The sequence below is a fragment of the Manis javanica genome, chromosome 1, assembly GCF_040802235.1.
Source record: "Manis javanica isolate MJ-LG chromosome 1, MJ_LKY, whole genome shotgun sequence".
Classification (NCBI taxonomy): Eukaryota; Metazoa; Chordata; class Mammalia; order Pholidota; family Manidae; genus Manis; species Manis javanica.
In genome coordinates, this window is record NC_133156.1 from 201,090,600 (window position 1) to 201,104,472 (window position 13,873).

The window sequence follows — 13,873 nt, forward strand, 5'->3', positions numbered from 1 at the left end:
GTAAAAGTAAAGGTAGTACATTATTTTATTTCTTCTTAATATCATCTCTGTGAATTACAGTGTGTCTAAGTTATGCAAATGTATTTAGAACTTTTGGCATTAGTATTTGGCAATAGGAGGTAGGTATGGGTGTGAATGAATATGTTAATGAATTTAAGGTAAGAAAAATCCATCAAAATGTTTCACTGTTTTTTCTTGCTCTTTAGAGTGATTTTTTTTCATGTCATCTGTTTATGTAATTAATATATTTAGACGTTAGCTACAGGCTTCAGTGTCAGTTTTTACAGTATCATTTAATGGTGATTAAATGATGAGTATAGTCACCATAAATATATCAACTTCAAGTATTTAACTATGGAACACATCTGCTCCAGCCATTCTGCATTGGGATGTAAGTCTAAGCATGTGCATCACTGAAATAGTGCTGCTGTGGGCTTATCACCTTGTTGTCTGCTAGATGTCATATATACTCATTAACTCCATGATAACCTGAAAAGGCAATCTTGTGAAAGAGACAAAAAAAAAAAGGCAAGACAAGTCTGTTCTTTCTTTTGTGATATCTGTTTTAAGAACGTTATCAACCAGGTATTACATTCCTGCATCACTTGGTAAGTCAGGCATGTGTACTCTTTGACAGCATTGGTGCCAAATTTAAAAGCATGTTTAATTCCCCACTTAGAACCACCCACATTGTGTTTAGTGTTTTCATTAAAATGAAGTTGATGATATGCAGCTGTGGTAAATATGTACCATAGCCTTTAAACTAACCATTTAACTACCTATCAGTGAATGTACCTTTGGTCTCTTGGTTTCTAATTTTTTGGGGGTTTTGTTGATTGCTTTTGTTTTTGGTTACTCTAATGCAGGAATGTGTCTTATCTGTCAATTTTCTGAATCTCTCTTATGTTCTGAATCTTAATCTGGTGAATTGAAACTAAAGCTCACAGTTCTGCATCCATATATTTGTGTCATCTAGCAGAGAAACTTCTGCTTGAAAAAACACCTGAACATGAGCTGTGCAATAAATAATAAATGGTATCAAAATTTAAATGTGTAAAATAGAGCTTTAGAAACAAATATTGTTTGGATATTTTGAGCCAATAAGAAAGAGAACATAAGCTATTGCATTTTGTGTTTTGGTCAACCATTTTCCAATAATATAGCTTAATCTCATTATAAACCTTCCAGGTACTATGCAAATGACAATATATGATTCTTCTAGAGATTTTTGTATACCACTTGGGGTGCTTTCTAAACTCTTTTTTTTTTTTTTAGGCCAAAGTCCTATCCACTTCCCTTTATAAGTTCTCATTTCCCATCATGTTCCTTAGTACTAGGACTTAGGATGACTTAGAGGGATCTGTGTTTGTATTTTATTTTACTGGCTAAGTGAAGTATATATGTGTGTGTATGTATGTCTGTATATATGCATGTATGTATTTGTATGAGTCCATGTATATACACAAACTTCCTAAATATACACACACACATATATATATATATATTCATTATGTTATGAAAACCTAACTTAAAATATTTTTCTAATTATATTACCATTTAATTCTAAGTATAGAATAATTCATGTTTACTCTCAGCTGATACTTGTTTTGGTGTAATTAATGTTAAGTGTCACTTAATTTCATTCAGTTTTGCTATGCCAGTCTTAAACTGTTGGCATGTGTGTCAAACATATACTTACTTCACCAATTTTAATCAAATTTTATTCCTCAGTTAGAGCTGCAGAGGGTAGGAATTTAGTTTTACCTTTACATTCTTCTGTTAATGGGAACAGGATGTTTTTTTATGTTAAATGGGGCAAGTAGACTTTAAGATTGACGAGTATTTTGCTAATCTGAGTGGTCATCTTTACCTGTTGGTTAATGAGATGTATAGAAATAAGAAATGTGATTTGTCAGCCTTCTGTAATTGTGAATTAATTCAACAAATTTGCATTCTAGAGCAAAAATACAATATTGACTATGACATGACATCCACATTCAAAGAACATCAATATAATAGGGAAATGAAAACATGTGGACATGTATAAATTAATTATATAATGAAAGTGCTGTGAGAGTGGTAAAAAGTGGGACCAGCATTCAGGAAACATTAAGATAAATTGAATCAGGGTCTTCCTGAGATGATATCTTTGCCTTGGCCACCTATTAGAGTCAAAAAATGTCTAGAAACTTTACATTGCAGCTTCCTTTATCAGGTTAAATCCTAGTTGTGCATAAAATAGGTGTTAAGCCTGCCCATTCTAAAATAAATTTGCATTGTAAATCCATGCTTCCTAAATCTTTCCATCACAATGTAATCCTGGAACATTTTTCTTTACACCGCTTTCCTCTTTAGGAGTAGTGAATTCAGGGGCTCTGGAATGGACGTCTGTGAATTAATATCTTTATTGACTCCAGGCAGAATTAGATTCAATAATATTACTGTTATCATTTTGATTTCTTCTGTATGGATTCTTCAATATTTTCTGAATTTTTAAATGTCCAAAGATAGATGAGTGCATTTCATTAACCAAAAAAAAGAAGAAGAAAGAAGAAACATCTAAAGAGATCCTCCCTTCTGATAACCACTTTCATCTTCCTCCCCAGTCTTCTCTCCAGAGGTGAGCAGTGGTGGTACCACTTTGTGATGTATCCTTACAGAGTTGGTGTGGATCCTTCCATACTCCCTAATTAATCTCCCAGGGTTTGGAAACTGCAAAATCCCTTACCATTTATACATGACAAAACAGCTAAGACATCTGGAGACAGGTCAAGGATCATTGCTACGTACTGGTAAAAGAATGAATGGAATGGAAGCTTTCTCACTCTTTTCTGTAGGCTGTATTGCCTCATATATCCTGTAGGTCATTCTGTTTCAAACTTTAGTGTCAATTATTTAATTTGTTTTCATGATTTCTGAACCAGAACATGTGACATGTATAGCTTCTTTGGGATAGCTGATGAGTGTTATTATCCAAATCCAACCTTACTTCTGCTACTTGTGGCTAACTGGATCCAAATGGTCTTTGCAAAATTATGTTTCCTTTCATTTATGCTTCAAATTTACCAATGGTGTTGTTAGGGTCATTAATAATGTTAACTATTCTCTGTTCTGTTTAGAATTGAGGGAATTTAGGTTAGTTTTTTCTTTCATGTATATTTAATTATTCATTTCATTCGAACAATTTATTTTTATTTATAGTTTAATGGCTTTCTGAAATAAATGAATAAACATTTAAATCAGAAAATGTCAAATTAATTTACATGGCAAATCCAGCCATGATGGCTGGTTAATAGCTCAGAAGTACAGATTGATACTTGTCAATTAAATGTTGTTGCTTTGATTGGAGGTTGTTTTTTCTTCATGACAATCATCATAATTGTAATTACATATTTAATGTCAACTTTTATTAGTAGCATGTAAGCTCCATGAGGGCAGGAAACTTGTCTTTCTTTTTAACCATTGTATTTCCAGAGTATTTTCTTATTGTATCTTGAATTTGCTATTTCCATGACTTAAATATGTATGTGGGGAGGGGGTGTGACACACTGGAAAAGAGTAGATGTAGAGGAGGACATGGAGGGCTTGGGGGAGACAAAGTAGAGGAGGAAAGGAAGAGGAAGCTTGTTCAAATTACTAAAAAGAATTTTAGTAGCCGATTACATGGAATCCTCTCTGTCTCTGTCTCTATAAACTTTCTTTTGTATCCTATCATTCATATTCTTTTCCAAAGCTGCACTATTTCCTTCTAGCAAGGTATCATGCTGGTATCACTTTAATACACTTAACATATGTGCCGCAATGAGTCTGTGAGGAGATAAAGTCAATGTATTTTTGTGTTTAAGAGTTTTCGAAAACTTTTGTGTGATTCACTATCACAATGGCAAATAATTAAATTTTATTTTCTAACTTTCACCATTCATGCAATAACAGGTAACAGGAATTTTCCTGAAATTCAGATCTGATCTTATGCTATCTTACGTGGTTTTCATGAGTTGTTTATTGTTGTTATTTGCTTTTGTTTTTATTATCATTTTATCAACTGTGATGTACCTTAAGATCTGTGCTTAAATCGGGATCAGATTATAAACTTCCAAGAAAGCCAAATTAAGTCTTATCTTATTATATGAGCATATTTGCTATTCTGTGCATTCATAAATCTTAGAGCATATTTGAAAAATAAGTGTCCATTAAACTCTTTCAAGTGAATATTTATTGTTTGATTATCAAGGTTTCTCATATTAATAGGAGGTGAAGATATAACAAATACAACTGTCAAGCATATAATTACACATTTTACAAATGTCTAAACTTTATTATTTTAGCAAAAAGGAAGATCTTAGAATAGTTTATAAAGAAAAGAAAAATAGATTTTCTCAAAACTGTTATTAATTGATTACAACTAATTGATAAGCAAGAATCAACTGTTGTGTGTTTTAAATTTTTACCTGTAATGTCACATCAAAGCTAATACTCTGTTACAGGCATAGCTCATTTTATTGCCTTTCACTTTATTGCTCTTCTCAGATATTGTTTTTTTTTACACATCAAAATCTTATGTCAACCCTGCATCAAGCAAGTCTCAGCACAATATTTCCAACAGCATGTGCTCACTTTCTGTCTCTGTGTCACATTTTGGTAATTCTCACAATATTTCAGACATTCTCATTATTATTTTTTTATGAAGATCTATAGTCAGTGATCTGTAATTTTACTATTGTAATTGCGTTGGGATGCTATGAACCACACCCACAGAAGACAGTCAATTTAATCAGTAACTGTGTGTGTCTAACTGCTCTACTGACCAGCCGTTCCCCTTCTCCTCAAACCTCTCTCCCTCTCCTTGGGCCTCCCTGTTCCCTAACACACAACAATGTTGAAGTTAGGCCATGTAATAACTTTATAATGGCCTCTAAGTGTTCAAGTGAAAAGGAAAGTTGAGTGTCACTTTCAGTAAAGAGCTGATTAAGCTTGAAATGATTAAGCTTGGTGAGGAAGGCATGTTGAAAGACCAAGACTAGCAAAAAGCTAGGTCTCTTGTACCTATTAGCCAAGTTGTGAATACAAAGCAAAAGTTTTTGAAGGAATTTATAAGTGCTACTCCAGTGAACACTCAAATAGTAAGAAAACAAAACAGCCTTACTGCTGATACTGAGAACGTTTTAGCGGTCTTAATAGAAGATCAAATAAGCCACAATATTCCCTTAAATCAAAGCCTAATTCAGAGAAAGGCCCTCTTTTCCATTCTATAAAGGCTGAGAGAGGTTAGGAAACTACAGGGGAAAAGTTAAAAAGTTTGAAATTAGAGGAGATTGTTTCATGTGATTTAAGGAAAGAAGCCATGTTGGTAACATGTAAGTGTAGGTAAAGCAGCAACTGCTGATCTTAAGTTGCAGCAGGTTATCCAGAAGATCTAGTTAAGATAATTCATAAAAGTTGCTACATCAAACAACAGATTTTCAGTGTGGACTAAAGAGCCTCACAGTAGAAGAAGATGCCATCCAGGACTTTGATTGCTAGAGAGGAGAAGTCAATGCCTGACTTCAAAGCTTCAAAGGACGAGCTGACTGTCTTTTTAGGGGCTAATGCAACTGGTGACTAAGTTGAAGCCAATGCTCATTGACCAATTCGAAAATCCAGGGCCTTATGAATTATGCTTCATCAATTCTGCCTGTTCTCTGGAAATAGAACAACAAAGCCCAGGTGACATCACATCTGTTTACAACATGATTTAGTGAATATTTTAAGCCCACTATTGAAACCTACTGCTCAGAAAAAAGATTCCTTGCAAAATATTACTGCTCATTGACAAGCACCTGGTCACCTCAGTTTCATCCTGCTAAGGGAACTGCAGGCCGTGGACCATGTAGTAATTTGGACTTTCAAGTCTTATTATTTAAGAAAATATATATTTGTAAGGGTACAGCTGCCACAGACAGTGATTTCTCTGATGCATTTAGGCAAAGTAAATGGATAACCTTCTGAAAAGGATTCACCATTTTGGTGCCGTTAAGAACATTCACAATTCATGGGAAGAGGTCAAAATATCAACATTAACAAAAGTCTGAAAGAAGTTGATTCCAGTCCTCATGGATGACTCTGAGGGAGTTCAAAACTTCAGTGGAAGAATAACTGCAGATGTGGAGAAACAGCAAGAGAATTAGAATTAAAAGTGGAGCTTGAAGATGTGACTGAATTGCTGCAATCTCCTAACACTTGAATGAATGAGGAGTTGCTTCTTATGGATAAGCAAAGAAAGTGGTTCCTTGAGATAGAATCTACCCTCATGAACACACTGTGAAGATTATTATAACACAACAAAAGATTTAGAATATTAAATAAACTTAGTTGCCATAGCAGTAACAGGATTTGTGCTGATTTGCTCCAGTTTTGAAAGAATTTCTACTGTAGGCAAAATGCTGTCAGGCAGCATTCCACACTACAGAGAAATTGTTGGTAAAAGGAAGTCAATCAATGCAGCAAACTTCATTGTTGCCTTATTTTAAGAAATTGCTGTAGTCACCCCAACCTTCAGCAGCCACCTGATCAGTCAGCAGCCATCAATGAGGCAAGACCCTCAACCAGCCAAAGATTACAACTTGCTGAAAGCTCAGATGATGGTTAGCATTTTTTGGCAATAAAATATTTTTAATTAAGATGTGCACATTGTTTTTCTAGATATAATGTTATTACACATTTAATAAACTACAGCATAGTATGAATATCACTTTTGCATGCCTTAGGAAATAAATTCATTTGACTTGATTTATTGCAATACATTCCTTATTGTTTGGTCTAACTGAACTCACAATATAGAAGGTGTTCCTGTGTATTTTCTCTTAAAACAGATTTGATATTTTTAATAGTTTAGGAAGAATAAAGAATTTAATATTTTAATACATTTTCTTTTGTTTCCATTATTTTTGTTACCATCTTCAACTCCTGTGTTGCTATATAGCTATGTGTCTGAAGTGTCAGACTTCCAATCACCAACATCATGATACATATTAGTTTTATAGCTTTTATATATGTATTTTGTGATCTCTGATACAGAACTATATTTACTTTAAAAAAATATCACATTTCTCTTCTCTATGTGTTCCTAAATCATATTTCATCAATTATCTTCATAATATTATGTAGTCTACATTTTTCAGAAGCATTTGTGAATGTTGACAGAAACTTACTAGATAGGAATGTCTATGTTTGATGGATAAGCAAAGTAAGAAATTATTTATTTTGGATTATCTATTATAACTTCTGCTTTGCAGTACCGGGTGCTTTTCAGTCACAGCCACAGAACATGGAAAGACCAGAATTTCACTTCATAAAATGAAATGTTGAATACCTACTGCATCAATATTATATACATGGGAGGCTAAGTGACTATTTAGAACTTGGGATTTATTTTACAATTCTTCTTTAGCCTACATGCCCATCAGTTCTGTGTACCATCAAGGAAAGGTACTTGAGGAGTAAATGTTTATGTGTTTTTGTATGTATTTTGTGGCAATTTAATCAATTTATTATTAATAAAAGTCCAAGCTCCTTTTTATCTATGCATTCTTGGCTCTGTAATGAGAAGTTTAAACATTCTTCAAGCATGAGATTGAATAAGTGATATACTACTCAAGGATATTATTAGACTTGTAGTAGACTAATATATCCTCAGAGAAGAGCACAGAAAGGACTCTCCACAGTCTAATATTTTAAAGAATGAGGTGATATAATTAGAAATTTAGATGCTTTTCTGAAATATATCACAAATAGCAAAATATTTAATTATGGTTACTGAATTTTTAATAGAATGATTCCTTTTCCAAAATAATGATTTTATCTTATTTATTCATAATTAGATGTATTTTTGTTCATCTAGGCATTTTATAAACTAACATCAACACATTTAGGCTGGTAATAAAGGTATTTCTTAAATTGTGTTGGCCAATGGTTTTAAAAAAATGTTATTCCCAGAATGCTTAGCTAATATATTTTTAAAAATTGAATCTTTAAGTAAAATCATAAAATTTTGGATCAGGAAAGAACATTACAGGCCATCCAATATAAAGTGTTGACATTCTTTGAGTTATAAGGCATGATAGAAGGTATTGCTTATGATATGCAGAACATTGTAGAGATTTTTGAACTAAAATAACTGATATAGGATAACCAGCCTTAAGGAAATTTTGAAGACTTCTCTGTATTTACACACTAACAACCATTAAAAAGAGTTTTATTTTATTCTTACAAAATAAATTTAGAGGTGATGCAAAGGAAACAAATCATAGAAAATTATATTAAATGCTATTGCTACTCATTTTCAGGGTTTACATTTTAGGAGAGTAAACTCTACAATGAGGGGGCAATATAGTGTGGAAGGTTAAGTGTCAGGAAGTCATAGACCTGGGTTCAGAGCCCACAGTTGCTCTTTACTGATCTTATGCAAATTATTTGGTCTAACATGTCTAAATCTTAGGGTGTGTAATATAGGCTAATAAAAATATTGTATTCTCAAGAATAATGTTACATGAAAAAATGCAAGAGTACTTAGCAAATGATTGATCAGTGGTGACATAAAATAAGAGATACTGTGTATATTTAGATTAAGTGAATTTTAAAACTAATGATCTGTAATCTGCCAAAGATTTTAAAAAGTATTAATATTTTAAAATCTTCTCTTCACTATATGAATACCATATAAGTTATGATTCTGTAAGTGTTTTATTTTATAACTAACCAGACATCAAGGTCTTGATGGCCCATAATACACAGAACATTGGTACAATAAAGCATTAAAAGTTTATTCTATTCAATCAAAATTACTTAGATATTTCTGTAACTCTTCACACTTTCACCTTTTTCTTGCACAAAATGATGAAGTTAAAATGGCCTTCCTCCCCTTTGAACAAATCTAGGAGTTCATTGGCAAAGTGCTGCTTTTTAGATGTACATTTGCAGGCAGGGTGCAGAGAGGTAAATACATTCTCATGGACTGGAAGCACTAACAAGAGAAAACTTTTTTTGAATCTTGTGAGTTTTGCCTCATTAATGACTTCATAGAATGATATATGTGTTGAGCTTATACTAATGGCTTAGTTACCTGAAGACTAGATTTTCAAGGAAAAACTGAGGATTTCTCTTCTTAGATAGGTATCTTTGCTGGCAAATAACATGTAATTGCCATGAAATACTTAAATAATTGTTACATCCTTTAAAATTTTGCTCAAATGGCACCTTCTCATGAACAAATAAAATCAATAAAACCAAATTTTTTTTTTCCCTTGAACTGGAAGTGAGGAGGATTCAGAGTTGACTCTTGGTCTTCCTCCTTCCCTGCTCAGCTCAGGGGGTCTCAGAGAGCTTGGAAAGGATTTGAAAACCATACCCCACAATCACTGATGATCAAGTCTTTCCTTTGAAATTCCTCTAATAAGCAGTTTTAAAGGAATATTTCTTTAAGAAGGGGACAGTAATCCATCTTTGTATGTATCTGTGTGTGTATATATATAAAATAGAAAGAAGCTCCTGGAAGTTTGGTTTCTAAGGAGTATGATTGATTGTGACTTTCAGGAAGTATCTTCTGACAATGTGTGATTGGGAAAAGTTTCAAAGAATGAAGTGGATCCCCTTGTACTTTAGGTTCATGTAGCTTATCTTGTGCTTTTAACATTAAAAGAAATAGATTCATTCTTCACATCCTTAAATAGTTATACACATCCAAAGGGACTTTGACGTTTTCCAAGCCCAGGGAATAATGATCATATATTCACTTAGATGATTTATCACGTAGTCCAGGTCCGCAGTCAGTTGTCCTAAGCTGTGGAACCTGCTCTGAAGAACTACAATGTTAAGACATCTTCAAATTAAAAAAGTAACAACAAAACTATCATGCCAAAAGCCCTTTCTCCTTTAAAATTAGTATCTTACTTGTCCTTTTATTAAAAAGAGAGAATGAGAATGGCTTCATTCAATTTTAGTCATTATCACTAAAACCACCAATGAGATTCTCCTTTATGTGGGACTGTTACACATGGTGTAAAGCCACTTTTCAGAATAGATGTCTTCAGGGTTTTTGGCATTCAGAACTATAACACAAGGATCAAAATAGTTACCATTTTTCAGGACATGTCTTTTTACACATCCAAATTATATCTGTCTATACAAAATGTGTATTCCAGTAAATGAAATTTCCCCTTTTCTGCTTGGTTTGTTTGCCTGTGGACAGCCATGTGCCCCAGACCACATGCTAATCATTCAGAATAATAAGAATAGCAGCTGAAGTGATCTCCAATAATTATTAGTGTTTACTTTCTGCCAAGTAAAGTGCAGGGATGTTACCAGAGTTATGAACTAAGAATAGTATTTTCTTTCACCTAGAAGACATTTATTTTTACATAGCCCAGCTATAGATCAGAATATTAGATTACTGAGACAATGGATAAAATGACTCAGGAAATTAGAACAACTCTTGTGTTATATGAAGTTTTAAACAATATGTTAATTTTTGGCCTGAATTACCTGGACAACTGACACAGTTTTCCATTTAATTTTCTGGGCTTGGCACTATAAAGTCAGTAGACATTTGGAGAAAATTAAATTATTCCATTCAAGGAAACATTCAAATTTAGATTGGGCAAAAGTACTGCCAGAGGGAAGGAAATTCCTAAATTGGCCAATTGTAATTTCAGTTCACAGGGAAATCCTCATTCACAAGCTAACCATAGGTTTTTGTAGTTAGCTAGTGGCAGAATATGCCAGAAATATTCTCCCAAACTTAGTGAATAGATTTTTTTTATGCTATGCTGACTTAAAAAAATCATGTGAAAGCTTGTTCAAACTGTATTTCTAGTGATTATTTATGTAAATAAAAATGCATTATCTGACCAACAAATCATCAGGGTATACATTACAAGTTGCTTCCCTGGCCATATAGTTGAATTTGCACTGACCCATCTGTACTTGTTGAGACAATGGCATTCTTTGTGAGAGGAATGGGTGAAGTTAGAAGTCATTCAATGTGTGGCAAGAGAGAGAAGCTAACTGGTCCAAAAGAAAGCAAAACTTGGACTGATGAATGTGATGGTTTGGCAATGCTCTATTCATAAGGAGTAATGATATGAGCCAATAGGCTAAGTCACTGCTACTTTTTTTTTCAAATACTTCAAATGTGTCATTCCCTAATTAGAAGAATGTCCTAAATAAGGGAGGACTGCTGTTCAAGCAAGGCAGGTCAAGTAGCTTACTTCTCCGTTTGAATATCTGAATAGTCTCTCAAACACCAACTATAAACCTTGACCTCATTACCAGTGTTCTAACCCAGTAGTTCTCAGGTTGGCGGTCCAATTCCTTTCCACTCCTCAATCACCTGGGGCACATAAAAAAATGTATGAACTTTCAGGGAACTCGACAGATAATTATATTCAATAGGTCTATGGTGGATTGGAATTCTATACTTAAAAAGCCCCTTCAACTCCCTCGAAGTTTCTAAAGCACAGACATTTTGTGAAGAGTGTTACTCACTCAGCTAACTAGCATTAACCTTCTAAGAGTTGATGATTTGAACTTGCTGTTGATGAAGTTTTGGTTTGTGTTTTTGGTTTTTGTTTTTGTTTTTGTTTTCTTGCAGGGGCATGTACTACGTGTTAATTTAATCCATATGTATCACTTCTGTGTTAAAGACTTTTCTTGCTAATAAAAATAATTATTATCTTGCTTTAAAAGAAGTTGATTGATTATGAAAGGACTGAGAAAGAAGATGTGGTTATTTAATTAGGCCTACCCTTTATCCTTGAAACTAAATAATTACTTTTCACACTAGTAAATGTGTTGCTGGGCTCTTTGAAACCTTTCAGGATTGGTCATTAAAACTTTCATTATATAAAGTTCATGTATGTGCTTTAAAAAGAAAAAAAATACCAAATTGCATGTGGCATCATATAAATTTTTATGTGATGCCCACCCATGGATTCTTTGTAATATATCTTAGGATTATTGTTTATAACAGACCATGGTATAGAGATCCAGACAAAGGGAAATGAACAGCAGATGCTGAGTTCACATAGAAAAATATGTACAAGTATATCTCCATACAACAGAAAAAAATTTATTATAATGACTTTTTTTAAACTGGAGATTGTGGTGATAGTGGTGTTAAAAGAGGGATATGTCATTTCTACAAAGTCATGCTTGAGGTGACAGAAATTTGGTCCCTGTACTCTATTAAAAAAGAAATAATGTTCTTATAAGACATTTTAGTCATGATGGACACAAGCATATAAGTCAAATAGAGATACCTATCAGATTTTTTAAAAATCTACAAAAGACAGTGTTTAAAAGAATAGTGTGAGTACAAGAAAAAGTAGGGAGAGGAGTGGTGAATGTGAGATGGCCAGCTCCTGGTGGGTGGGGTCAAGAGAGATGACCATGTGGTTAGTTACTGTGATAGCAAAACATTATTTCCTTAGGTAGAAGAGATGTGGACCAGTAATGACAGTAGCCTGAAAGGTAAACTTAAGGAGCTAGGACAGCTCTATACATTAAAGGTTATATATTTCATGTGATTTGATAGGACACTGAAAAGTATCCCTTTGTCAAAGATAAATCTTTCAGTAGCCTTACCCTGTTGCTAAATAAATACATTAATTAAATTAAATTAAATTAAAATTAATATACAGTATTTGAGAATACCACATGGTTTTAACTAATTTTCTGTTCTTAAAAAGGGATCCAATGAAATGGCACACTAGACGACTAGATAAGTACTTTTTAATGTGAATGGAACAGGCAGCTGGGATTGTCTAGCAACTGAGCCTCAGTGACACTTAGGCAGATTGGTGTGGCTGGTACCTGCAGTCAAAAAGGAAGTGGAATCCACACAAAGAAAGAACCTTATTTTTTTGGCCAAGGACTAGCTACATTAGCAGTATTCATTGTATACACTGTTTGCTAGGCAAAGTGGATTATTCTGTATTTAGGACCAATATTACACCTAATATTTACCTTTATTAAGAAATAGGTATGGATTTTTCTGCCCGTAGGGCCATTGTTATACATAATATATTTATTATATATTATATAAATATATAAACTTTTTTATATTTATAACTTCTTTTTATAAACTTTTTTTTTTTTACTTCTCCTTTTTTAATAAACTTCTCCTGTTGTATTGCATTCATTAATTTGTTAGTCATTGCTATTAGAATGTATGATCCCTGGAGGCAGGAACTTTGTTACATCCAAATTTATATTGAGGACAGAGCTTAGGACATGGTAAATATTCAATAAACACTGATGCAAAGCAGATAGCCAAAGATCATGGAGATTGGAGTTGAGTAGACCTACATATAGATCCTAGACTCACTATGTATTAGCTGTGTGGCGTTTGTAGTTATTTGACCTCTTTGAATCTAATTTTCCTCACCTGTAAAATGAAGATAATACAATCCACTTCTTTTTAAGGATTACATGTATGATTATCAGTATAGTGTATATTTCTAGAGCATAGTAAACAATAATAGGATATATGGTAGAATATTAGGTGCCTATTGCAGATAAATGATTCAAGTAAAATTAAGTAATTTTCAAGGAAAACTAAAGATAACTTTTAAAATCACAAACTGCATTAGAGGAATGATTTTTTAAAAGTCAAAGATACTTATATTTTGTGTACATTTTGAAAGGTTCATTGTGTCACAAATGTTGAGAAAGGAAGTAAGGTAAGAAGAGAAAAGTAGAAAAAGTGGTAAAATATAGTATGTTTTGTGGTTCATCCCTTTCATTTCATTTTATAGTGACTTATATTACTGTTAATGTAAAAAAAGTTATATCTGAAGTAATCCTGAGAGTGCTGATGAAGAAATAATTGTCATTTTTTTTG

The 13,873-nt window shown here is 33.1% G+C and overlaps 1 protein-coding gene across 25 annotated transcripts in view; it reads left to right on the forward strand.

Moving 5' to 3' along the window:
- The window catches only part of NRXN1 (neurexin 1), a 1,077,010-nt gene that overhangs the window by 98,368 nt on the left and 964,769 nt on the right, over positions 1-13,873 (forward strand). For 2 of the 25 annotated variants that reach the window (XM_073213368.1, XM_073213369.1), the window contains one exon: positions 1-13,873. This exon is cut by the window's right edge and continues 26,455 nt beyond it. The exons of the other annotated variants lie outside the window; for them this stretch is intronic. In XM_073213368.1, the coding sequence (XP_073069469.1) occupies positions 1-53 (53 nt within the window). In that variant the 3' untranslated portion in view covers positions 54-13,873. 25 annotated transcript variants of the gene reach the window in all.